The 25355-nt window shown below is 48.9% G+C and overlaps 3 protein-coding genes across 5 annotated transcripts in view; 2 read left to right on the top strand and 1 right to left on the bottom strand.

The window, feature by feature from the left end:
• numb (NUMB endocytic adaptor protein) overlaps positions 1-3573 on the top strand; it is a 37999-nt gene extending 34426 nt beyond the window's left edge. Inside the window, 3 exon segments of the mRNA XM_069160709.1 lie at positions 518-667; positions 1479-1521; positions 1523-3573. Of these exon segments, the coding sequence (XP_069016810.1) occupies positions 518-667; positions 1479-1521; positions 1523-2204 (875 nt within the window). The 3' untranslated portion in view covers positions 2205-3573.
• An 854-nt stretch (positions 3574-4427) lies between these two features.
• On the top strand, positions 4428-11265 carry exd2 (exonuclease 3'-5' domain containing 2). 3 transcript variants are annotated; one of them, XM_069160708.1, is made up of 10 exons: positions 4428-4508; positions 6295-6362; positions 6446-6893; positions 7130-7386; positions 7491-7617; positions 7747-8057; positions 8155-8261; positions 8703-8838; positions 8944-9312; positions 10072-11265. In XM_069160708.1, exons 3-10 carry the CDS (start codon positions 6501-6503, stop codon positions 10286-10288), a joined length of 1917 nt encoding a protein of 638 aa, XP_069016809.1. In that variant the 5' UTR covers positions 4428-4508; positions 6295-6362; positions 6446-6500; the 3' UTR covers positions 10289-11265. The 3 variants fall into 3 exon arrangements, with proteins under 3 accessions (XP_069016809.1, XP_069016807.1, XP_069016808.1); XM_069160706.1 differs by having other exon boundaries at positions 6446-6908; XM_069160707.1 differs by lacking the exon at positions 4428-4508 and adding an exon at positions 4545-6192 and having other exon boundaries at positions 6446-6908.
• Positions 11266-11333: 68 nt separating this feature from the next.
• LOC138205059 (BRD4-interacting chromatin-remodeling complex-associated protein) lies at positions 11334-25158 on the bottom strand. The gene is given in 16 exon segments (XM_069160702.1): positions 11334-15160; positions 16480-16582; positions 16702-16796; positions 17507-17655; positions 17791-17852; positions 18074-18222; positions 18310-18949; positions 19106-19339; positions 20251-21120; positions 21122-21805; positions 22049-22114; positions 22299-22341; positions 22445-22490; positions 23637-23811; positions 24831-24905; positions 25079-25158. Coding segments are annotated over 13 exon segments (3858 nt in total). The 5' UTR covers positions 22486-22490; positions 23637-23811; positions 24831-24905; positions 25079-25158; the 3' UTR covers positions 11334-14438.
• Between the last annotated feature and the right edge of the window lie 197 nt (positions 25159-25355).

Here is a 25355-nt window from a genome sequence, read left to right as displayed (position 1 = left end):
GTCCAACCCACTCTACCGTCTGAGCCACAGCCCCCTTTATAGACTCGTGTGCCTTTAAACCAGAGCAGAAGAAGAAGAAGGTGCAACAAGACGACTTGGAAATATTGACAGATTCATTTTTTTTAAACAGATGATGTGAAATGATTTGCAGTAATTCTGAGAGGCCGAGTTAGAAGGTTACTTTTGTCAGGTTTCTTGTAAAGGTGCATTAACTGAATATGAAAACAGTCAGAGAGCAGAGAACTGCGTAGGCCCTCCCCCCCCACCCGTGCGCGTGCGTGCGCACGCACACACACACACACACACACACACACAGGAAGTCAATCCACTTCACGATTGTGCTGCTGTTAATTAAGATTTTTTTATTTCGAGAACGTTTGCCCTCCTCACATTTTTTTCTTTTACACAGCTGAGTTTCTAACACTTGTTTGTGCTTCTTAACTGCGCAGCCACACTCAGCATGTCTCACTAAAGATGAACGGCCCTTCCTTTAGCTTCTGTCTCTGCTCTGCTGTAGTGAACGGCACGACTCCGGCCTTCCCTGCATCATCTGTTGCCGCCGCCGCCGCTACCGCTAACCCCCCAGCTCTGCCTCCCGCTCTGCCCGCTCGAGACACTAACCCCTGGGCTAAGAACCCAGCAGGGGGCCCGGCCCCCGCACAGCCAGGTGAGCAGCTCCGAGGAGACACTGAAGAGTCGCAGAGATTAAACTCGGTCTTTATCTTCCGTCTTCATCGCATCTGTCTTCCGGGGGTTTCCCAAGTGAAATGGGAGTTTGTGTAATAACGACATCTAATGAGACCGGATGGCGAGATTTAATCGAGTCCTTTAGTTGGTGTGGATTAGTAGTGGATTAATAGTAACACGAGTTCATCACGACACAGTCGCTCTTCTTCGTTGGGTTTCACCTCCTGCCGTCGGGGCACCGCTCCGATAAATAACCAACGAGCTGGAGGTGCAGATCCCGCTCTGATGAACGAGCCTGAATGTGTGCTTTTATTTGCACTTTTTATTGCAGGTACAGTAATTTAATGAGTTTACTTGTCGTCCGTCTGAGTGACGTCATCCTCACTTCCTGTGTCTCCGTCCTCGGTGGGTGAGAAACCGTCAAACGCTCACTGAACTGAAAGGAAACCGGTGAAGAGAAATAAGTACAATATGAGGTTTTTTTCAGGGATGATGGCGGAAACACAAAGAGGGATTCTAATGGCCCGAAGCAGGAATAAAACAATTAACAGAAGGATTTAAATTTGGAAAATGTATTTCTCCTTCGCTGTCTTGAAAGGTTCTTATTCAGTGTGACGTGGATACGATGCCTGTAAATAAGTTGCCGGTGACACTGAGACATGTTGAGGATGTAACGACTCGGCGTGAAGAACGTTTATTACGTGCCGGTCTCTTCTCTTCTTCTCTCTCGGTCGATGAACTGTCTCTCTTCTTTGGTTGTGACTCATTCATTTCATCCTGTCTGCCAACAGGAAGTGACTGGTCGTCTCCGACACCGATGATCGTGGTCCCCCCCCCCCTCCTCCTCCCCGGTGATGCCCTCTCACAAGCGCACGCCCTCCGAAGCCGACCGGTGGTTAGAGGAAGTCTCCAAGTCGGTCCGCGCCCCGCTGCCCAACCCCATCCTGGCCGCGGCCCCGCCCCCCATCCAGCCGTTCGCTGTTCCCGCCGCTGCGCCGGTGGCCTTCATGCCCTCTCTGCCCCCCGCGGTGCCCATGCTGCCCCCTCGCCAGCCCGCCTTCCACGCTCCGCCCCCGGCCTCCTACCCGATGCCCAACGGGCTTCCGTTCCCTCAGCCCAGCGTGCCCGTGATCGGCATCACTCCGTCGCAGATGGTGGCCAATGTGTTCGGCTCCGCCTCGCAGCCGCAGCCGTTCCCCGTCCCCGCCTCCACGACCCCGCAGCACAACGCCGTCTGCAACGTCAGCCCGTTGTTCATCAAACCCCCGCCGCCCGTCGCCGCGCACCCCGCCGCCCTCCAGCCGGCCAACGGCAGCGTGACCTTCAACGGCGCCGACAGCTGGGCCGCCGCGTCTCTGCTCGCTCCATCCTCCCCCTCCATCCAGCCGCCGCCGCAGGAGGACGCCTTCGAGGCCCAGTGGGCGGCGCTGGAGGGCCGCTCGCGCCAGCGCACCACGCCCTCCCCCACAAACCCCTTCTCCACCGAGCTGCACAAGACCTTTGAGATCCATCTCTGAGGACGGGTTTTGTAGTTCAAAGGTCACGGACAATAAGGCAGGCGGGTGACGGACGACGGACTCCCTCCCTGTCTGGTTGAGTGGACACCTCTGCAGGGATGGTGCGGAACTCCAGGGAAGAAGAAAATAAAACAAAACGTGTCGCTGAGGACGAGGGCGTCGGCTCCCCGGGCGTTTCATCAGCTTCGTCTGCATCGTTTTCTTTCTGCTGCAGAGCGCGGTGGCCATCATCACCCCCTCTCCGCCCCCCCCCACGTCAGCCCCTCCACCCGCCCAGGTGTGGCGCCCCCTGTTGGCCGGACGAGACCTCCGTCACCTGGCAGAGGACCTGCAGCACTGAGAGGACTCGAGCTTCCACACGAGAAGCTCTCATGAATAACTTCCCAATCGTAAGAATATAGTGAGACGATGCCAAAATCTTTATTTTTATGCATTAAGTATATTTTAAATAGCTTTGGAATCTAACAGAAGAGTTGTAAGTAATCTTGCCAAAGGCACAGGCTAGCTACGATGAAACGAGTTTATGTTCGTGTATACAAGAAATGATCGTATATATTATACATAAATATATATATATATATATATAAATATATATATATATATAGAATCTATACTGTACACACAGCTCACAGCAGTGCTAATTTCTAATGTGATGTAAAGAGATTTTGTGAAGGGACAGCTGCTTTACTTTTGTGTTTTATTTTTTGAAAGAAGAATCTCTTCGTCGCCGTTCGTTGCATCCTGTGATCGGATGTGAAGCATCTCACTGTAAATAGGGTGTCATTGCAGCAACAATCAATGTGGACCTAGCAATGATGGCGGTGCCCGACTGGTGGCCTCTCGTGCTTGTGCTCAGTCTTCTTTTCTTTTTTTTTTTTTTAATAGTTTAGTTCACATCAGCACTCGACGGTTTTTTTTCCCCTCCGTCTGTTGTCACCGTCTTTATTTTCGGTAACAATCTCCTTTTTTTTTATTATAATGCAGTGGGACGTCTCATCTCTTTTTTTTTTTTTTTTAATAGTTCATTTAAAAAAAAATATTGCACAAGCACTAAAGTAGATGGTTTGACCTCACAGGTGACCTTTGATCCACACGGGTCAGTCAGTAGCTGAGCGACTGACCCCCTCCCCCCCCCTCCCTCCCCCACGACCTCCGTCAGCCTGCTGCGGGGAGATAAAACGTTTTTCATCTCTCACTGTCTGATTTCTCTATCATGTTTTTTTTTTTTTTTTTTTTTAAATCAAAACCTGTGAAGATTATCTATTCTCTGATCTATTTTTCCATTTTGTAATTATTTCATTACTTTATTCTTTGGAGAAATACTGAAGCTAAAAGATTGAATAAATTCATGGTGGTAGAGGAAATTTGCAGTGTTTGGTTTTGATTGTACGGTTCGATAACGAGTCCTTAAAGCATTTAATTGGAGCTATTTTATTATAAATTTAGCAAACAAAAGTGACAAATATTTATTGGTTCCAGGTTCTTAAATGTGGGACTCTGCTGCTTTTCTGTTTAATGATTATTCATCCAGTATCTTTGGGTTCTGGGTGGTTTGTCGGCCACACCGAGACGTCACCTTTTCGAGAAAACAACTAGTTGCAGCCCTCACATTCATGAATGTTAAATTATATTTGCAAGAACATGTGTTAAAGCTGTTGACATTAAACAAACTAGGTTGATAATAACACAGTAAAATAGCTGGAAGTCGACGAGCAACTCTACCAGAGCAGAAAGGCCTTTATTTTCTTGCTCAGATTTTCCCAATCGGTCCGCAGGTTCAAACCACCAACAGTTTGTTTATGAAACTAAAACTCCGTCACGAGATACTGCCTCAAACAATGTTTTACTTTCTGTAAAATTATAGTTCCTGAGACTCCCATCAAAACCAGGTAATGTTCATCATTCCTCCCACAACCTCTTTTATAGCAAAAAAAAACCAACAACAGTGGTGGAGCCAAGTGTCCAGAGGATGCTGTGTCTGATAATATCTCCTTTGTAAGTATGAATTTAAACTTCCTGGGATCAATAACTGGCATCGGTGGCATTATGAAGATGAATATGTAGAAGAAAATAGCTAAAAAATAATCACCTTTTGGCCTTTAAAAGTGCAGAAACGCCTTCCAAATCGTTAATGTTTCAAACGGGCGTGTCGTTTGGTCCCCCAGCCAGCAGGCGGCGCTGTCCGCAGAGCTGCTATCCGGTGTGGCGGCGTCCTTATAAATACAGCCCGGAAGACATGGATCGGCTCTTCAAACAAGTGTACATGTGTGTGAAAGCGGCGTTGTGTTGGCTAAAAACGTAAAGGTAAGACTCCCAGTGCCTCTTCACGTGAACACCGCTCTGCTCTGGAGCCGCAGCGGCTCCGGCTGCGGGCAGGTGAAGCGCTCACTTAACCGGCTAGCTGTGGAGGCTGGCCGGGCTAACGGTGGCTCTACTTTGCCTCTACGAGAAAAACCCAGACAGGAATAGTGGCAGAAAATAATGAAACGGCAATTAAAACGGAGGAACATTTGAAGGGGAATGAACACACCGGTTGTTAATTTTGACACGAACACGTCTCGGCTGAATAACGGCCGACGCGAAGCAGAAGTTGTTTTGGCTGCTAGCTTCAGTGACATCCTGACGTTCACTTCGGGTTTTGCGTTTAAACTCAACAACTCTTCATCACCAACAGCTGCTGATGAAGACTCGTGTTTCTCTTCAGCATTTCAACTGGCAGAAAGTTGGAACCAAACCTCCCAACTGTGTCTGTAATGCGAGACGTGCTTTGAGCTAATGTACTATCAAGTTGTAGCCCGAGTAGCTGCTGCCTGCTAAAAACACCTTCAGTTAGACCAGTTACACCTTCAGTTAGACTAGTTACACCTTCAGTTAGACCAGTTACACCTTCAGTTAGACCTTCAGTTAGACCAGTTACACCTTCAGTTAGACCAGTTACACCTTCAGTTAGACCAGTTACACCTTCAGTTAGACCTTCAGTTAGACCAGTTACACCTTCAGTTAGACCTTCAGTTAGACCAGTTACACCTTCAGTTAGACCAGTTACACCTTCAGTTAGACCTTCAGTTAGACCAGTTACACCTTCAGTTAGACCAGTTACACCTTCAGTTAGACCTTCAGTTAGACCAGTTACACCTTCAGTTAGACCTTCAGTTAGACCAGTTACACCTTCAGTTAGACCAGTTACACCCTCTGTAACGAACCAGAAGCGGTTTTAAATCATCTGTAGCCTCTCTAAGATCATCTAGTCCAGGTTAGACCGTGAGACTCTAATTATAGTGGAACCGGTCTCATGTGGTCCAGATGGGGTGAAAAGCGGTGAAATGTCCCTTTTTGTTGCATTTTTACAAAGAAAACAAAGGTCTCACAAACCAGAAACGGTGTTTTAAAGAATATTTAGCCTATGGAGGATAATCTAGTGCAGGTTAGACTGATCTAATTATAGCGGTTTAAAATCTGGAACGGGTCTAATGTGGTCTAGATGAGGTGAAAAGCGGTGAAATGTTACTACTTTTTTTTTGTTTTGCATTCACACGAGTAGAATGAAGGTTTCACAAATTGGAAACTGTGTTTTCCAGTATCTTGAGACTTTTTATGAAAATTTCGTCCCAGTGTGAGCTGTCTGTTTGTAGTGGTTTTAGATCTGGACCTGTTCTGATGTGGAAAAAGCTGTGAAATGTCCCTTTTTCTTTTTTTTTTTACACTTTCACAAGTCGAGTAAAAGCTTTACTCGTTTCAAATTGCGTTCCAGACAGAGTTCAGGTTTTTATCTGAAATATTATAAGTGCATGAAGACGTGCAAAATAACCGAGAAGGACTAAAGGAGAAGTCAGAGATGCAAGTCAGGTTTCCCTTAACTTTTCCTTTAAGTGACGACGCTAACTTCAGTGTTTGTTTGTAAAGCTTTGTGTCAAAAAGCAAATCTCCGAAATGTTCTGGTTACAACAGACACGCCGATTCTAAAGGGGAGAAGAAAAAAAAAAGTAAAGTAAGGAAATTAATTATGCAGTAAAAGTATAATCACAAACAAAACAAAAAAATCGTATTTGTGACACCAACACCCGTGTTCGCCTTTTGGTTGTTGTTCCAGAGATGTGCGGCGCCGGTCCAGATCACAGCAGCAGAACCAGGTTCACGTGGGAGCTCGACACACGAAAGGTGAAACGTCACACAGTTGTATTAATCAGACTCTCTGATCGGCCTCCTGCTGACGTCTCCTCTGTGTTTTGTTTTGGCTCCAGGTTTGAACTTTTCAGCCTCCTGTGTTCTAATTTTGTGTCATCGCTACGAGTCAGCATGTCCCTTCGAGGGCCCTTAACCGCCGTCATCACCGCGGTGCTCGGGGCCACGTTGGGCGGGCTGCTCATCTGGAGAGCGTATCGAACGAAAGGGAAGCGGCCGCCGTCCGTCCAGACGGCGGTCGATCCCGCGGAGGCTCCTCGTCGCGCGGACGCCGAGTACGAACGCGTCCGACCGGCGCAACCTCTCCAGACGGAAGTCGAGGCCGCGGAGCGCCGGGCCGCTCGGCCGCCGGGCCCCCCGGGCCCCCCGGTCCGGATCCCCTCCTCCGAGCAGCTGCTGGGCGTGACGCCGGTGACGGTGAGCTCGGAGGAGGAATGGCAGCAGCTGTGGCCGCTGATGCGGGAGGAGCTGTCGGTCTTCCCCGTGCTGGGGCTGGACTGTGAATGGGTAAAGACCGAAGGCGTAAGAAAATACCTTTTGCATGTCGACGCATTGAGAGAATGACGGAAAAATCCACCCGAGATCTCGTAGCTTTTAGAAAATTGGAGCTAAAAAAAACAAAACAAAAAAACACAAACAAACGAGAGAACGATCCGGCCGTGTGAGAGCGGGTGGAGTTTTCCTTTTAACCGTCCGTGTCCCTCCGTCCCGTCTGACCCGGCCGCCGCTGCTCTCCGTCCCAGGTGTCGGCGAAGGGCCGGGCGTCGGCGGTCTCCCTGCTGCAGATGGCCTCGTACTCGGGTCTGTGCGTGCTGGTGAGGCTGCTGGCGTTCCGCGGCGGGCAGCAGCCGTTCCCGCTCAGCCTGATGGAAGTCCTGCGGGACCCGCACGTCCTGAAGGTCGGCGTCGGCTGCTACGAGGACGGCAAGCGTCTGACGCGCGACTACGGCCTGTCGCTGACCTGCACGGTCGACCTGCGCTACCTCGCATTAAGACACCGGTACGGGGGAAGAAACGGACGCCTTCTACGCAGATCCCTTTTTTTTTTAAATTATTATTATTATGATTATTGCTTTTTTGAAATCGTGTCTCTCTCTGTTTCAGACACACGTCGTTGAATAATGGCCTCAGTCTGAAGGTCCTGGCTGCCGATCTGTTGAATGTATCTCTTGATAAGTCTGTGGAGCTGCGCTGCAGCGACTGGGAAGCCGAGCGGCTGAGTCTGGAGCAGGTGGGGAGCCGGTCCGCTTCCGTTGTTTGAGTTTCTTCACTAAATAACCGATAACTTCATTTCCCGGCGCCCGACCGACTGCGTTCATGTTCCCGGTCTGAATCTTTTTTGTCTCGCTGCTCCCTCCAGATGACGTACGCCGCCAGAGACGCCCAGGTGTCCATCGCCGTCTTCCTCCACCTCCTGGGCCTCCAGTCGCAGGTCGTCCCCGCCGCCCCCGACGGGAGCTCCTACCAGGAGCTGGCCACCCGCTGCCAGGGTCTGATGGACGTCCCCTTCAGGGGCCGAGGAGACGGAGAGGACGGGGCCGGAGACGGCGAGAGGAGGCGGAGGACGCGGAAGCCGGCGGCCTTCGAAAGCCCGGAGTCTGGAGATCAGCAAGTCCCGGACCCGCGGAAGAACCACCGGAGGAAGGCGCTGGGCGTCGGCTACACCGTCAGGTGAGCAGCGTCTCCGGAGTTTGAGGGCTTCAGAGGGAGAATATGAAAGTCTGGGCGTCGGTTGATATTCCTCTCCGTCTTTGTCTGTCTGTCACAGGAAGTCTCCTCTCTACGATAACTGCTTCCTCCACGCGCCCGACGGCCAGCCGCTCTGCACCTGCGACAAGAAGAAAGCCAAATGGTACCTCGATAAAGGAATCGGAGGTAAGCTTGAAACCTTCCCCCCCCCCCCCCCCCCCCCCCCCCCCCGCAGGGTTCCTCCTCTGGTCTCGTTCGTTCCCGCCGTCACCGATGAACTCTGAATATCTTCAAGTCTGGAGGTTCCCGAGGCTTTAAAAATGGAACTTTTTACAGTTTAGTTTCTGAGGAGCCGAGTTTGGGAAAAAGGGAATTTTTTTTTTTTTTTTTTTTTTAAATGAAGCACGTTGAGTTCAAAGACCGTTGGAAATTTGAAAACTCAACGATGATTTATGTTTTTACAGTTTCCGGCTGATAGACGTTTTTGTTGAAAACATTCCTTTAGACGTTTTTTTTTTTGTTTCTGTTCGTTGGTCGAGACGTTTATTCTGAAGAGAAGAGAATATTTCGTCTTTATTTCCCACCTCTTCAGTCTGACGATGTTTCTCTGGTGTGTTTGTGCCGCAGTGCTCCAGAGCGAAGAGCCTTTTGTCGTGCGGCTGCTGTTCGAGCCGTCGGGACGTCCGGACTCGCAGCAGGACTACTATCTCACCGCCAAGGAGAACCTGTGCGTGGTCTGCGGGAAAGCCGACTCCTACATCAGGTATGAGCTGGTTTTCGGTTCGGTTCTCCGGATTGAGAAGGGGGGGGGGGGCGACCGGTTCCGTCATGTCGTCCCATTTGATTGATTTCCTCCGGGTTCCTGCAGGAAAAACATCGTCCCGCACGAGTACCGGCGGCATTTCCCCACAGAGATGAAGGACCACAACTCCCACGACATCCTGCTGCTGTGCACCGGCTGCCACGCCGCCTCCAACATGCACGACAGCTTCCTGAAGCAGCAGCTGGCCGACGAGTTCGCCGCCCCGCAGGGCTGCGAGGAGGGCGTGCGGCTGCTGGAGGACTCGGACCGCCGGCGCGTGCGCTCGGCCGCCCGAGCTCTGCTCACCGCCGGCGACGGGCTGCCGGAGCCGCGGCGGGAGGAGCTGCAGGTTCTCATCAAGAGCTTCCTGAACACGGACGAGGAGCAGCAGCTGACCGACGAGGCGCTGCAGCAGGCGGCCGCCCTGGAGACCAGGTGGGTGGAGACTTTTTTGTTTTTGTTTTAAATCGTAACACCACGGGAAATTAAAAACAAAACCAAAAAAAAAAAAAAAATCCAGTTTGACTTTTTTTTTTTAAACTATGAAGTCATTTTCTGGTGTTGAACTCGAATAAAAACCTTCTCGGCTTTGTTGCATGAAACAAACGGGAACTAAAAGTTCAAGTGCCAAAAAAAAACCCCATCGAACATCGTGAACATGTGCTGTAACGCCTCCGAGAGTTTATTATCTGCCTGAGCAACGTAGCCGAACAGAGACGGATGGAATTAAATGTTTTTATTTCAACAGAAGCTCATAATCCTGCTTCGATGGGCTCGTTGGATTTATTTGCATTTTAATTTTTTCCATCAGACAGACGAGATCTGAAATGTTTCTTAAAAATCTTTAAAAAAAATACACTTTAAAATCAATCCAGGTCGATTAATACTGAACTTTAAAATCTCTACATTTTAAAACTCCGATATTCTGTGTTTGCAGGAAGTAAGAATTTCCAACCCGCCTTTTTAATACCTGTTGATCGTCTGAATTATAGTTTGACGTACACGCCCTCGCTAATATTCCCACACCGAGCCGCCGCCACCGCCGGATGACGTTCGAGGCCCGGCTGGTCGGCCGGTCGGCCGGTCGGTCGGCCGGTGTGGCCGTCGCTCCGCCTTTCGCGTGCATGCGTCGGAGCTGTTGTGCGTTCCCGTCTCTTGACTGCTGCTCTCTCCTCCTCCTCCTCCTCCTCGAAGGATCTTGAACGAGGCGTACGTGCCTCACGGGCTGAAGGTGGTGCGAGCGCACGCCGAGCGCGGCCTGCGGGGCCTCATGGACCTGGAACGCCGCTGGAGGCAGCACTTCCTCACCACCATGCAGCCGCGCCACCTTCCTCCCTTCTGGTCCGTCGAGCACAATCACAGCAAGTTCCTCCGCAAGTACGGAGACGACCTGCCCGTCAAACTCAACTGAGCGTCGGATCGTCAGGTTTTTACAACCCGGACTGCTTGTTTGTTTGTTTGTTTGTTTGTTTGTTTGTTTTTTTAAGTGAGCAGACGAAACGCACTGATGGAGTTAGCGGAGACCTGAAGCGTCGAGCGGCCACTCTGACGGACATAAACGAACTCTGACCTTCGGACAAACGCCAACCACGCCGACACTTTTTTTTTTTAATGCTGAAAAATGTCTAATTATTTATGAAATAAGTGAAGATATCTGATGATTTTTTTAGAAGGAGATGCGGCCTGCTCTTAATCCCCCTGCATCTGATGAACCCCCCCCCCTCTCCCCCCGCTCCGCCCCCCCTCCCCCACTCCTGCAGGCCTGCAGCTCATCACCTCCGTCATGAGGAGAAACGATTTGCTTCGCAGAGACGAGGTCATTTTCAACGCGACCTTAAATGACTCTACAGCGTTAGTTTTCACTCTATTGTCTGTTTTAGGTCAATAGATGAAAGAAACATCTTGAACTCCGACTCGATCTTTGCCCCGATTTTTTTTTTTTTTTCCTTCTTTTTCTAAAAGATGAGTTTGTAGTCGAGATGCCTGAATGTGCTCCACCCTCGCGGGAGGAGACGGATGTTGGCGTTCTTCCAGTCGATCCATTTACCCCTCCCCCCCCTTCCCCCCCCTCCCACCAGCTCATGTTTCCGTTCTGCTGCCGAGTCTCCGGACGGTCGGGGACATCTTCATGGCTCATGTTTTAATGTGCCTCTTAAAAACCCCGAACCGGAACCGGAGACGTCACCAGGACCTCGATTCCGTTTTTCACCCCGACGTCGTTTCACACAAATCAAATTGCACAGAGAAGAGAAGGCGCCAACGTAACGAACTAAAAACTCCCTCTGCGAGGCTGATCTTCATCATGAGTGTTAAATTAATTTGTAAACTTTGTGCTTTCTCTATTGTGAGTGAAATTGGAAAAAAAATAAATAAAAGTTTGTATTTATATTCTGCGACTCGTTTTGTTAAAAAATAAATATATATGTATATATATCTATAAAAAAAGAAAACACAAACACGTTCACTTTTTTTTATTTCTTACAAAATCACAGTTTAATAAATAGTCTGTAAAAATGAGTACAAAAGTGGTTTTCTTAACATTTCATATATGAATCACTCGTGACTTTCAGCTCAAAGGAGTCTTTAGGTGGATTTTTTTTTTTCTTTTTTTTTTTTTTTTGTCAGGAATGACACTTTTTACAATCTTAGTTTTGCTGAATTAAGGCCTCTTGATTTTGGCATCAGAACAATCTTGTCAGTCAAATGTTTTTTTTTGTTTTTTTTTATCTAAGTTGAATTAGTGTAGAGTCATGAGCTCCCCTGGTTTCACAGTTCAGTCAGGAAAAATTAAATAAAGCACATTTACAAAATAAGTTTAAAAAAAAAAATGGCTCAACATGCAGAGAATCCCTTTTGTCCTAAAGACGCCGAACAAAACGAAGCATCTTTCTAATGTCAGCGTTTGACACTGCGACAATAACAATGGCACATGAGGCTGCTTCCTTTTAAGGGGATTCCATCAAAGTTGACTTTCGTTTTTCTCTCATCTCGAGCATTCTTGAATTATTGATGAGAAATATATATATATATGTTTTTTTAAAGTACATTTTGGTGGAATTCCCCTTTTTAAGAAGTGTAGCGGCGACAAAGAGTGCAATCCTCTGACACTCTGACATCTTTACTGCATTACAGCGAAACCTCTGAGGGTGGAGACACACCGGACGATTCAGTCGATCACGTGTTTTAATATTTCTGTTTGTAGCTCTCGTGCTAACTGAAGCTAACCGACCGCTAGCTGTATTTCATAATGAATCCTCCTGTGTGTGTTTCCACCCGTACCACTGCAGAGTTTCGACACTAAATTACTGCATATTTTAACTCCTTTTGTTCGACAAAAGACGATTTTTACATATATATATATATCTATATATATATATATAGATATATAGATATATATATATATATATACATATATAAAAACAAAAGAAATGACGATGCGATTTAAGAAATGAGTGCTTGTTTGATTTGGCTCCAAATCTGTTTTTTTTTTTTGTTTGTTTTTTTTAAGTAATGAAGTACGTTCACATTTCAGAACAGCAGCTGTTCCAGAATTCGAAACGTCACATTAAATATTCGCTTTCTTACAGATCCCATTTCTACGATGGATTATTAGAGCAACATGGAGAATTAAAATCAGAGGAAGAAGTTTTTTTTTTCTTTTCATTTCTACCAAAAAGTTGAAAAGTCGAGGATAAAGTTGAAATTGGATTACGCAACTTTTTTTCTCGACATTTCAAATTTTTTTTCTCGACATTACGACTTTTCTCAACACTTAGACTCTTTTTTTTTTCCGACATTATTCTCGAAACAGTATTTGAACTTTATTCTTGACTTTTTGTTCTAGAGAGCTCAATTAGTTTTCTTTAATCCACCTCTTTTCTTTTTGTCTTTGTTGTGGCCTTAACACTCTGTCGTACGTTTCCTTAAAGGTACACTGAATTAACAATAAGGCATTTTCTAAACATTTTCAATTGGCTCGTCAAACCCTTAAACCTCCAAAAGCTCAATTTTGAAGCACGTTTTCAAATTACATCACAAAACTTAAAGACATTTTGCAGCTTTAAGACCTTCCAGGTAAAGTCCGTCTACAAGGAATATTTAGTTTCGTGAGGAAGAGTCGTTTCCTCGGGTTGTTTTCATACGAGTGGAATTCACATTTTCATACCGACCAGTAAGATTGTCACGTTAACATAACATGTTGCAGAAAAGATAAATTAAAAATCATATATTGCTCCACAATGGCTGCGTGAAAATAAATCTTCGGCTTCGTACGTCGGGCTCCGAACCAATAATTTAATAAATAAAGAGAACTCTAAACGTGAAGCGGATGGTTCCTCTAGTTTTTTTTTTTTTTTGTTTTGTTTTTTTTGGTCAAAGGCTGTTTGACGATGCAGCGAGGCTCGACTTCGTTACGGCTTCTTCGTGTTTTTTTTCTTTCCTAAACTGGACTTTTTAAAAAAAAAAAAATTATTTAATTGTTGTTGTTTTTTAAGTCGCCCTGAAGCCCTTTAAAACATGTTAGAAATGTCAAAAACTACGCGAGCTTCGATGACAAAATGACAACGAGAAGCAAAACAAAAGATCTCCCTCCTCCTCCTCTTCGTCCTCCTCTTCCTCACTGCACCACCACTGCTCCCAACAACCCCCCCCCCCAACTTATTATTGCTTGCATGTTAACACGCACGGTACGGGAAACCATTCACGGACAGAAAACTAGAAATATCTCACGGCACGAGTGACGGCGAGGCTCCGGAAACTTAAAAAAAAAAAACGGAAAAAAACCTACCGAATGTGTTTTAGCGCCCCCTGGCGGGCTCTTTCTGCTTCAACGAGGACCAGTTTTTGTGGGAGGAGACAGGACACGGACGTTTGCTGGTGTATTCAGGATGTCACAAATTCTTTGGAGTTTCATTCGTTAAGCCGAGACGACGGAGCCTGCGGGAGTTTTTTCGCGAACCGTCCCGTCGCAGGATGTTTTTCACACACGCTCTCTCGCACACACACTCGTCGCACATTCGCCGCCTTTTCTCCATGTAAAACACAATTGGCACAGATTATCAAAATAAATACCCTGGAAGCTTGGCACTATGCAAAAGAAACTTCACTTTTTTTTTTTTTTTTTTTTCAAAGAAATCTTATAAAAAACTATTGAATAATCTCAGTCTACTCCACGTTTGCGTTATCCTCACTATTACTTATATACTATATGCTGATGAAGGTTACACCAGTGTCGTAAACCTCTGAATGACTTAACTACCACTGAAACAATATAGCTCCTATTCAGATAGATTTTTTTTTTTTTTCCACAAACGTACATCAAAATGAAGTATCTAACATCTATCGGACTATAGATAGTGCTGTTGTCTGGTATGCATCTCTTTATAGTGCCTCTTCGTTTTTTTTTTGTTTTTTTACTCCCCGTTTTTCTTTCAAACAATCAGTTTTCCTTTAAAAGTAAAGTAGAATCTGAAGCCCGTGAGGGGAACAGATGAGAAGTTTGTTTTCGTCGCGCCTCGGACAGACGTGCGGTCGTCTGTCGGGGGGGAGGGGGCGGGGTTACCTCACAGGTGTCCCTCCAGGATGCTGGTGACGGCCTGGTCCAGTGAGGGGCCCGACGGCGCCCTGCTCGGGGCTGCGGAGGGGCCCTGCAGGCGCTGCAGCTCCAGTATGCTGTCGATGGCACTCTGTAGGTGTTCGCTGAGCATGTTGTCCTCTTGGAGGGGGGGAGGCGGCGGGCTGAACCGCTGATCCGGCCGAGGCGACGCGTCCGACCGGAAACATTTCAGTTTTGGCGCGCTGACATCTCTGGGAGGCAACTCGAAGCGAACGTCCTGCGGCTCTGGCATAGAAGGAGGGTTTGGGGCTTTTATTTTGGAAGTCGGCGCTGTCTGTGGGACTTCCTCCGCAGCGTTACCGGGCGGAGCGCCGTTGGACATCTCCTCGTCACGCTGAGGACGGCGGGACGCACCGTCGGGTGCCTGAGAGTGGCGTTCGCTCACGGCTCCGCCTCCGTTGGTGAGCTGACCCGTGTGGTCCCTCTTCAGTCCCGGGTCGCACGCCGAGTTGTGGATGACCTTACGGGAGCCGGACTCCTGCTTGATGGTGAGTCTGAGAGCCCCGCGGGTGCTGGAGCGGTACGTCTTCAGTCCCGGGGGCCGGTCCGACAGTCGGGTCCAGGCTGGCGGGGAGGAGGGGCTGTCGGAGGAGGGCAGGTGGGCGGGGCCAGAGGAGGGGGCACCGTGAGGGGACGACCCGGACGTAGTCAAGGCTGTCATGAAGGACTCTGGAAGGAGGGAAAGAGGAGCTGATTGATCTGCAGCGGTCGGTTTGACTTCCTGTCCTCCGTGTGGACAGTTTGACTGACTGAAAGACGTCTCATGTCGAGAGGTTAAATTTTTGTAGTATTGTTTGAAACAGTAAATATGCAGATCTGGAAGACATTCATTTGTGACGTTCACAAAATAAAATGTTCCTGTTTGTTTGGATAATTAATAGACCCCATAAATGATTCTTTTAATGACGTAATGGCAAATGAGTGTAGAAGTAGCGCCACCACGGTACATCGTTTATTTTAGTTATTGGTACCCGTCTGTCAGTAACTTCTCTATATCTTATTTATAGGCTTTGCGGATTTATTTATGTCGTATCTGACCAATGCAATTTTTGTCTACGAAGGCAGAAACATAAATCAAAATTTTATTTCCGTTTTACGTTATTTAAAAGCCAATAAATGGCTGTTCTTCTTCTTCTTCATCTTTACTGTAATAGTGACATAAAATTAAAAAAAAATAAAAAAAATAAAAAAGCAATCTTTAGCTGAAATTTCACGATTAAAAGTCACCAGTTAATATTGGAACTATAATTTTATATCCAGCAGATATTTGTTTTAGAGATGAGATACACCGCGCTGAAATTAAGGGATATGTTTCTGGAAAGACAAACATTTATAATTCTGCAACGGATAATAAGCATTTTAATCGTTTTTCATGTGTAATTCAGCGGTGATGCTCTTTAATTGCAAAGATAAAACCTCATGTTTTAGATGAAGAGTTTTTGGTTCCTCGTTAATCTTCTTACTGCAAAATCCCCAAAATGTTCACATAAAATTGTCTTTCAATTTGATTTTAGGTGCTGTTTCGTAGAAAAGTGAGTAAATACCAGCTTTCTGAATCGGAATCAGCGATTCTGTTCTGTTTTTCTGTTATTATTCCCTGGTCTGACATTTAACAGTTTTCAAGAGCCTCCCTTCCCCTTTTACAACTTTTTAATTAACATAACAACCCTGCTTTAATTTGCTCTTAACCTCTCACATGTAATTCTTCGTCATCATGCTGAGTCTTTCTCAGCACGACCCCCCCGCTCCACATTTACACAGCTTAATTACACATTCACACCTGGGAGCTGCGCCGGAGCAAATATGGAGGTTAAGTGGCGCGCTCTGAGGTGCCGCTAAATTAGTTTGTTAAAAAAAAAAAAAAAAAGTGTCACTAATTGACTTTTCCCCAGCGGTCCAGATTTTCTCACAGCGCCGGGATGTGAAGCAGCATCCTTCCTCCGTGTGATAATGATAATAAAAGGAGGTAATGGATGTTTTCCACTGACCTGGGTCTCTGCGGGCTCGTCGTCTGTCCTCCGCTAAAGCGTAGCGCTCGGCCTGGAGGAAGAGACGCTCCAGCATCACCATCTCCGCCGACGGGCTCTCCTGCTGCGGAAACCAGACCAAGTAGCTCATTAACTGAAGTTGTCTGGTCTGAACAAAGTCCGAATCAGCATCCAGACACGGCTTTGATTGAGGAGGTGATGGTACCGTGTGCTGCGGCTCACCTGGGCTTCTCGGACCAATAGCTGCCTGTATTTGTTGACCATGTCCTTGGTGCGTTTGAGCAGGAAACCGGACACGGTGTCAAACTCCTGGTCCACTGTGGAGAGGAACGTCGGCAAACTCGGATTAAATACGACAACAAAGGGATTACACCTTTATACTGGACTCGTGGTTTTGTTGTGTTCACTTTGGACACGGGCCTTTAATGTTGGTGAGATGAAGTCTGAACCGGAGGCTTCATGTTTTCTGAACACGATGTCTCCAGAATGCCTTCATGGACTCTCTTCCAATTTGCCATAAACGTTTACTCGAACTCAATGATGAATTAATTAGACGTTGGGGGTCAAAGGTCACTGTGACCTCACACCCGACCCATTCTCGTGAATATCGCGTTAACTTGGGAACACAAGCGGCGATTGTTTGGACTCTGAACTTGGGTGCCAACCATGAAACTGTGGTGATTGTATTGACCTCCGGTGGTGAGAATGTCCATGAATCATTCCGTTTTTTTAGTTTTAGTCTAGTCTTATTGGTTGCGGTTACGACTGTAATGTTTTTGACGCCTTTTTATGCCTCTGTGCCGGCGATAGCTAATCGCTTGAGTCATTGTGTTTTGAGTTGTTTGTCCCAAGCCTCTGAACGCAATATCACAAGAACGCCTTCATGGACTCTCTTCAAATACAGCACAAACGTTCACTTGGACTCAACGATGGACCGACTCAATTTTGGTGGTCAAAGGTCACCATGACCTCGCACTCGACCCATTCTCGAAGAAGGGGCGACAGTCATCAGTCGAAGCTCACTGACCTAAATTGAAGTCGTCCTGAGTGGGCGGGTGACCAGCGCAGGTGTGGTACGGCAGCAGCCGTCGCACGGCGTCCTTCAGCGTGGAGAAGGCCGGTCCGGTGAACGGGCTCTGAACTGCTGCGTGGTCTGAACAGAGCTGCTGCTGGAACCTGAAGTGTTTGGAGACAGAAAAGTACTTTAAAACTGGACTCAACCTCTTGACAGTCGTTTCTCATCTGTTCTGGGTTGCATACGTGTTAAGCCTGCGCTGTACATGATTCCCTTATTCCCTCCGTGCTCCTTACCTGTGCCGGCGCAGTGCTGGTGTGAGCCTCTCCTCTCTCTGCGGCTCCAGAGGACCTGCCAGCTGGCACACACGGAACATTTCGGATGAGTTCAAAGGACGGAGCCGGGGGTGCATTTTCCACGTTATTAATTATACGTTTGCTGCATTTAACAAATAATCATTTCAAAGCCTGTCGTCTCTAATTGAAGACTGGAGCTCAGTTCAGTTCAGCCCAGAGAGTTTTAATATCATTCTCAGTGTGTTGACCTCTGGAATGGGAACGTTCGCTGGTTGTTTCTCACCTTGGTGGCGCTCTGCTGGCCCGTCTGGACGGGGGAACACTCCATGGGAGCTGAGGGGCCCTGAACCTGGACCCCCGGGGCTGCAGGAGAGGGTGGATGGACATCGAGAGTAAAAGCTTTACTCTCCACGGCCAAGGCAGCTGTTGGCTCTGATGAGGGACACAGAGACGATGATGAGGATTGGAAATTAAAGATAACGGCGTCGTCGTATTTCTGAGGAACCAGGGTGAACTCACTGTTTTGTGTGTGCTGCTGGGCAGCGGAGTCGTCTCCTCCTACGGAGAGAGCAGCAGGTGCAGCGGTGGGATCTGGCTGCTGCTGAGGCACCGAGACGCTGGCACGCAGAGGGGAAGGACTGCTGTGGACGGACGTGTGGATCGAGGGCTGAGGCTGGGAGACGGACAGCTGGATCTGGACCTGGGGTTGGGGCTGGGAAACTGAGGCCTGGACCTGGGGCGTGGGCTGTGACTGGATCTGCACCTGGTTCTGGGCAAAGACTTGTGAGAGGTGTGGAGGGACCTGATATTGGACCAGGGGCTCGATGCGGGGCTGCGGCGGAACTGTGGTCTGTGGGACTGAACTCTCAGGTCCGATCTGAGGCCCAGCCGGAGGGGAGAAAGAGTCCGAAGCTGGTCTCCCAGAGTCCTGAATCTGAGGGGGGGAGCAGATCAGCGGGGCGTCCTCGGGGTCCGAGTGAAGCGGGGAAACCTCGACACGCTGGTCGGACATCAGGGTGCAGGCGTCCTGACCCGAGACGACATGGGTCGGGGGTTGGGTGTCCCTGTCTGTGGAGACTGGGGAGGCGAGCGACTCCATCGGCACCACCGGCAGCGCTCCGACCAACAAGTCAGACGGAATGGGAGAGTTAAGTGCTTGCTGTGGGAGAAAGTAGAATAAAAGATGAATCTGATCATGGAGCCACCAACATCTGACTTCAGCTGCTTTCAAATCCAAACTAAAACCTCAATTTATCTTCTCTACTGTCAGTTTTATTGTGTAAAACCCTGCAGGAGTCGGCTGAGGCTCTCTGACCTGTTGCAGATGTTGCATAAAGGCCTGGTTCTGACCCATCGACTGGGTCACCTCCTCAACTACTTGGGTCATGTCTGCTGGGGGCATCAGAAGTTTGGGCATCTCCACGGCTGGGTCCGGGGCCAGAGGCGGTTCGGGAGGCGGCTGCAGGACGGTGACCACGGGAGGAGAGGAGGACGGCAGCCTGGCGGAGGTCGGCTGCACGGAGACGTGCTGGAGGACGTGTCCGTAGGGCTGCAGAGGGAAACAGAAGAGTCACATAAAACTACAGTGTGCTGCCAGAAGTGTTGGGTTTAAACATTAGGGTTATCCAAAGGCAACCGGACTTGCTTGAAACTCCGGAAGACGTTTCACCTCCTTCAGTTCTAACTGGGGGTCGAGTCCAAGGCTTTGACCTCTTGTGAGGGTCGCAAGCACCTCGAGAGTCGTCGAGGTCACATGTTAGACCCACTCAGCCATGTCGTGCGTCGTTATGTGAGTCACAATGTTCCCAGTATAAATGTGTGTCACTATGGTCCTGGTGTAAACGGGTATTGAGCTTCCAGGGGAGGGATCCCAGGTCTGCATTGCGTTGTGTCGTAGCCCACCTCCTCTGTTCAGAGCCGGTTGTTTGACGAAGATGGATGATTTAGAAGGTACCGAGGTACCAGAAAACATTTCCCTTTGTGGCGAGGCGAGCTGAAGGATCAGCAGCAAGGGTCATGGGGTTCGAGTAAATCTGTGATGTATGTCGGGAGCGAGTCCATGTAAGGCCTTCAAAACGAAGTGAAATCGATTCAGTACGTTGCAAGAGAAGGTGGGATGTCTTTTAGAGTTTGTCAGAATCTGGTTTTTAAGTCTGAAAATAACACGCTAACCTGTAATCAAACGTTGGGTGAGACCATCATGGATGCCATGAGATGACACAGATTTGTTGAGGTATTTTTTTTGTTGTTGAAAGAATGCTTTTAATATCTCTGGTGACACTTCGTTGTTGTGGGCAAACCAATGAGCTGTAGGCCATTTAAAGAATTTGTGCATCAACATGATGGTGCATCTACATTTTTACGTTGTTCCAACAAACTCTAAATTTGGTATGCAAGGATGATTTTTATGCACGTGTCCCAGCTGTACCTCCAGAGGTTGTGACTGCAGTGAGAGCTCACCTGTGGTAGCTGATGGAAGGTCTCCTCTGAACCGGTCCGCTCCTCTTGCATCGCCCTCTCGGGCAGCAGCACCACGGACGCCTGCTGGAGGCTCAGCTGTCCTTCTGCTACTCCGGTCTGAGGAGCCGGCGCCTGCGTGGCGAAGGGCAGCCCCTGAACCACGGAGGGCCCGTTCACGATCGAGATGGAAGTGAGGTCGGGGGGAAGCACCCCCGAACTGTTGATCAAGGTAATGTGGTTTCCGAGAGCGGAGCTGTGGACCAGCGTGGCGCGCTGCCCCTGCCCTCCTGGAGTGTAGGTTCCCGCCAGCTGTGCCGGCATCTGGAAGACAGTAGCGGGCGCCGGCTGGAGCTGCAGAGGTCCTGAAAGCACGGTGGCCTGGCGGAGCGCGAGCTGCCCTGTAGGGGTGGTGAACACGGGGCTGAAGTTCAGCTGTCTTTGGGGAACGGTTAGGATCTGAGAGCCGTCTACAAGCTGGCCGGTGGAGGGAGTCACGCTGTGGACCGACTGGCCCGGGTGACTGGGGGTCAGCAGCGGTCGAGCGCCGCTGGCGGGCTGGGAGATTGTGACGGGGCACTGGCCCGGAAGAAGGAACTGGTTTTGGCCTTGGAAGAGTCCCTGAGGCTGGAGCAGGAAGGAGCCGCCCTGGTTGACCAGCTGGAGGCTGACCGGTTTGGGGAGCTGCTGGGCGGCCTGCGACGTTGGAGCAACCGTCTTCTGGCCCGCAGCTTGGGACAGCAGGATGTTTGGCGAGGCGGTCCCCGGGACGAACGTGAGGCCAGGAGTGGGTTTCTGGCCCGAAGGCTTGGGGCTGATCTGAACCAGTCGGGGCTGAATGCTGATGGGCAGCTTGGGCTGGATGGGGAGGGGGGGCGCGCTGCAGGACGATGCCCGGCGCTGCCGCTGCGGTCGCCGCTGCCCTCAGTGTCGGGGTGATCAGAGGGCGGCTGGTGACGCTCGGCACCGCCTTGTGGATGATCATACTGGAGGCCTGCGCGGGACTCAGAGAGAAGGAGGCCTCCGGAGAGGGAGCGGGGAACACGTTTCCAGGCAGCAGCCCCATCAGCTGAGGAGGGGCAGCCGGTTTTAGAGAGGGGCACCCCGGTCCGACAGCCAGGAGGGAGGGCTGAGGGGGCTCCACTGCTGCCTGCGTGTCTCTGGGCATCGCCGCGGTGACGGGTAAGGTCACGGACTTGTGTATGAAAGGTAAGCTGGCCGGGGAGAGGAGCGGGGCGGGCGAGTACAGGGACAGACCGTCCCCTGATTGTGCCAGACCTGCTTCCAGAGCCATGGTCTGCTCGGTGATCTCCGCCTCCTGCAGGCTCTGCTGCAGGATGTCACATGCCACCTCCGCCTCCTCCTCTTCCTCCACTTCTCCCTTCTTCGCCTCGCAGTCAGCCTCCACAGGTGGTCCGCCCAGCGCCACCGCCGCCACCGTGTCTTCTCCGCCCTCTGGAGACGACAGGAGGGCCTCCTCCAGGAAGGACAGATCCACACACCCGGGCGGAGGCGTGCCTGGGGAATCCCTGCCATCTCCCAGCAGAGAGACAGGGCTCTGGAGGAAGGACACAGCGGGAGACAGAAAGAGAGGTTCAGACGACTGAGAAAAGAGGCCGAGCGGAAATATGGGGAGAAGTGTGTGATTAGCGGGAGCTAACAGGAAGCCGTTTGCAAGCACAGGAGGAGAGAAAAACATGTTCCTCCTGTGTGTGTGTGTGTGTGTGTGTGTGTGTGGGGGGAGAGGGGGGGGGGGGGGCTGGGTGTTGTGAAGCTGCTGGCTGTGGATCCAGACACTCACCGGGGCATCTGTGAAGAGGGAGGGCTCCCCAGAGGAGGAGCTAATGAGCAGGTCTTCAGTCTGCAGCTGGTGGGAGAAAATCAGACGCTTTCAGACCGAGGCGGGTGAGAAACGCACAAACTACCACACTCATCTCTGAAGGCCGTGCGCAAAGAAACATTTCCATCTCACACTTATCGTTTGCTCTATTGATTTTTTTTTTTAACATTTTTTTATTAGAGTCCCTCTTTATTTAAGACGCCTCTGTTACCTCATTGGTCCCATGAAGGAAGTCGTTCAGGGCTTGGGGGTCACTGCAAACACAAAGAAACGGATCCCGGTGAATATTTGCCGCAGAAACACGCGACACAAAACGTCTCCGCTGACTTTCGAACATCTTCAGGATCAGAAACTCACCACAAAACATCAAGTAGACAAGTCCCATCTTCATCCTCCATGTCAACTGGAAGGAAGACAAGGAAATGGCGTTAATTTGTGCACTGGATGATGTTTTAGTCGCAGTCTATTCGCCCTGATCATGTTACATTTTTCATGAAAGTCAGGCTGCTTTTTGGAATTGAATTTCCTGTTTCGTTGCTGCTTCTTGCGTAATTCTCATGTAGATGACTTTAATGAACAAAATCATTCCTTCAAAACAAATAACGTCTTATTGATACGTAGAATTAGATACTTGTTTTTAAATGTGGCTCAGGTGGTCAACAAAACCTACTTTTACATTGTTGTTTGTTTTTAAAAACCTCTGAAAAGTGCAGTATGAACAAACCCTACATACTTTCTTGAGTGAAATAAGGCGTCAGATTTACAGCTTTTGTGTGACATCGTGGGAGAAAACTGGAATTTAAACATGAATAATTTTTCATATATCCCCTTAAATTTAGCTATTTTTTGACAGATTAATGATTCTAAATTCAAAAATATTTGATATATAATGATATAAAACCTTGAGCTTTGATGACTGCCATCTGTGACTCAGATGGTGGAGCATTGTAATGCCCACTATTCATAAGCTTTGGCGGTTCAACCCTGGTGTCCTTGAACCCCAGGCAAGCACCTTGCACGCTTGCTTCATTATGTCAACAAAGAAACGGTCCAATAATTCAAATTTCCAATTTTGTTTTGAATTTACCTTGCGTTTTCTCCCATTTTTGCCATTTTCTTTTAAAACTGTGGACTCTTCATACCTCTAAAGGTCCTTCAAAGGAAGAAACTGGAGACAGAAAATCACCATCAGTGCGTGAATGTGTTTTTGAATGTTACTGGTATGAAACAGCAATTAAAGACTCAGATGTTCGACAAATTAATTTACTACTTTTTACTTTAATAATTACTGATGCTTACATCACTACAGTTGCCATCCTTTTTGTGATGAGACCCTTTAAAATAAGTTTAAAGGTCCAGTGTGGGCATGAGTTCAACCAAAGAGGGATTTTTATGTCTTTATGTCTTCTTCCCTTGAAGGACGTTTAGAGGCCTAAACAGGTAAAAGTGTCCAGAGTTTCAGAAGAAAATGCAAAAATGTGAGAAAAAAACCCTGAAAATGTCCTCGTGAAATATGAGTCCTTGTCCATCATCATGTGCATGCACCTACTTCATATATGAGAGGCCCCATACAGAGCGGTCGAGCTGAGTTCTGCTGGTGGCCTCATGGGAAGTGGTGGCCGGGCTTCAGTGTCTGGAGGCGGGTGGCGGCCAGGCCGAGGCGGCGGGACGGAGCGGAGACCTCCCTCTGCCGGGGCATCGCTGCGTCTCGCGGGGTGGAGAGGCTGAGATGATATGGAGGGTGGAGGGGTGGCGGATGGAGAGGAGGAGGAGGAGGAGGAGGGGGGCAAAAACACAACCACCACATGCTGTCAGGTCACTTGAGGTTACCAGCAGCTCAAACACACTCTCCCCTCAGCGGTGAGGCGTTCAGATCAATATATGATTCATCAGTTTGTGCCGAGCTGCGGGCAGGACTGGGGCTGATTCCTGGAGCTCACATCTGGGGCAGACCGGACCGATTCTTTACCGATAACAGCTCCGTGTTTTTTGACTATCGATTAAGCTCGAGGCTGATGAGGAAGATGGAAGCTATTGTTTGTGTCTCTCGTTACAGACACGAGCTGTAAATAGACGGACTCCCCCTGCGCCTCGGACGCGGCTCGTCCCGCTCTCCTCATGGCTGAAAAACAAGAAGCACCGTGGAGGAGCTCTCGGGCGCAGCGCGAGCCAATTATAACATTACTCACTTGCCTCGCGCTCAATTTCCCGGGGAGGTCCCTTTATATAAAAAAAAAACAACAAGCCAAAAGGACGAAGCTCCCCGTGTGGCTGCGCTGACATATTCTTGTTTACAAGCAGACCGCCGCATTAACACCCTCCAGGTACCGCAGCGCCCCAACGAGCCTCATCCCAACCTGCAGCGGCAAGTGCACGCTATTCTCCGGCGACAACAGGACCACGAGCCTGTGATGCATTTACAGGTTACGTAAGGTGAATGTGTGTTCATGTGAAATTAATGTCCCAAAACGATGCAACGAGCCGCTGCTGCTGGTTATATATATATATATTATTTTTCCTTTCTGGTATTTTTTTTTTCTTTTTTTTCCCGACAGCCTTGAGTGGGACCACGGCAGCTGACGCCTGCTGCTGTAAATCATATCGCGGTAACAAAAGATGCTCCGTGTTAAATATCATTTCCACGCAGCCAGCCCCGAGCGATCCCCTCATCGGCGAGCCATTAGAGTAATTCAGCAATTCACAAGAAAACACAACCGAGAGAGGGAAGAAAAAAAAAACTCACCCCTTCTTTGTGGTTTATTGTCCTGTCAAGCGGGCCTCTGCGCCATCGATTCTCACTCAGTGGTCTTTTCAGATGCTAAAAGGAGGAGAGGGGGTGGTGGTGGTGGTGGGGGTGGTGGAGGGGGGTAGGGTGGGATGGAGGAGGAGGAGGAGGTGTGGGGAGAGGGGGGTACCGGGGTGGGTGTGAGAAACAAGACTGTGGAGAGCAGATCACAACACAAAGGTAGAAAAAAACAAAAAAAAACACACTCTCGGAGGAGGAGACGGAGATCCAGATTCAGCAGCGACACTGCAGGACGACAGAGGCCGCCTCGTGCGCTCCGTCAGGCGGCCGCACGCGTCGAATGTCCCCGCAGGTTCCTTGTGGAGCTCCTTCATCCCCGTTACAAATTATAGATTTTTTTAATTTTTTTTATTCAGAAAATTGTAAATGCATTCAGAGGCAAAATAGTGAAAAGAAAAATCAATATTTCGACGCATACTTGGGGAAATTACCACGTGCAACTGAAGCAAATACTTTTCTATA

The sequence above is a fragment of the Embiotoca jacksoni genome, unplaced genomic scaffold (assembly GCF_022577435.1).
Source record: "Embiotoca jacksoni isolate LCO1_2020_lvr unplaced genomic scaffold, fEmbJac1.0.p SCAF_27, whole genome shotgun sequence".
NCBI lineage: Eukaryota > Metazoa > Chordata > Actinopteri > Embiotocidae > Embiotoca > Embiotoca jacksoni.
This window is presented reverse-complemented; position numbering and strand designations above follow the sequence as displayed.

Coding starts and splice junctions, on each gene's coding strand:
- exd2 (XM_069160706.1), top strand. CDS start 6,501: ATGTCCCTTCGAGGGCCCTTAACCGCCGTCATCACCGCGGTGCTCGGG. Junction 8,839..8,943: donor AAAGCCGACTCCTACATCAG/GTATGAGCTGGT, acceptor GGGTTCCTGCAG/GAAAAACATCGTCCCGCACG. Junction 9,313..10,071: donor GCGGCCGCCCTGGAGACCAG/GTGGGTGGAGAC, acceptor TCCTCCTCGAAG/GATCTTGAACGAGGCGTACG.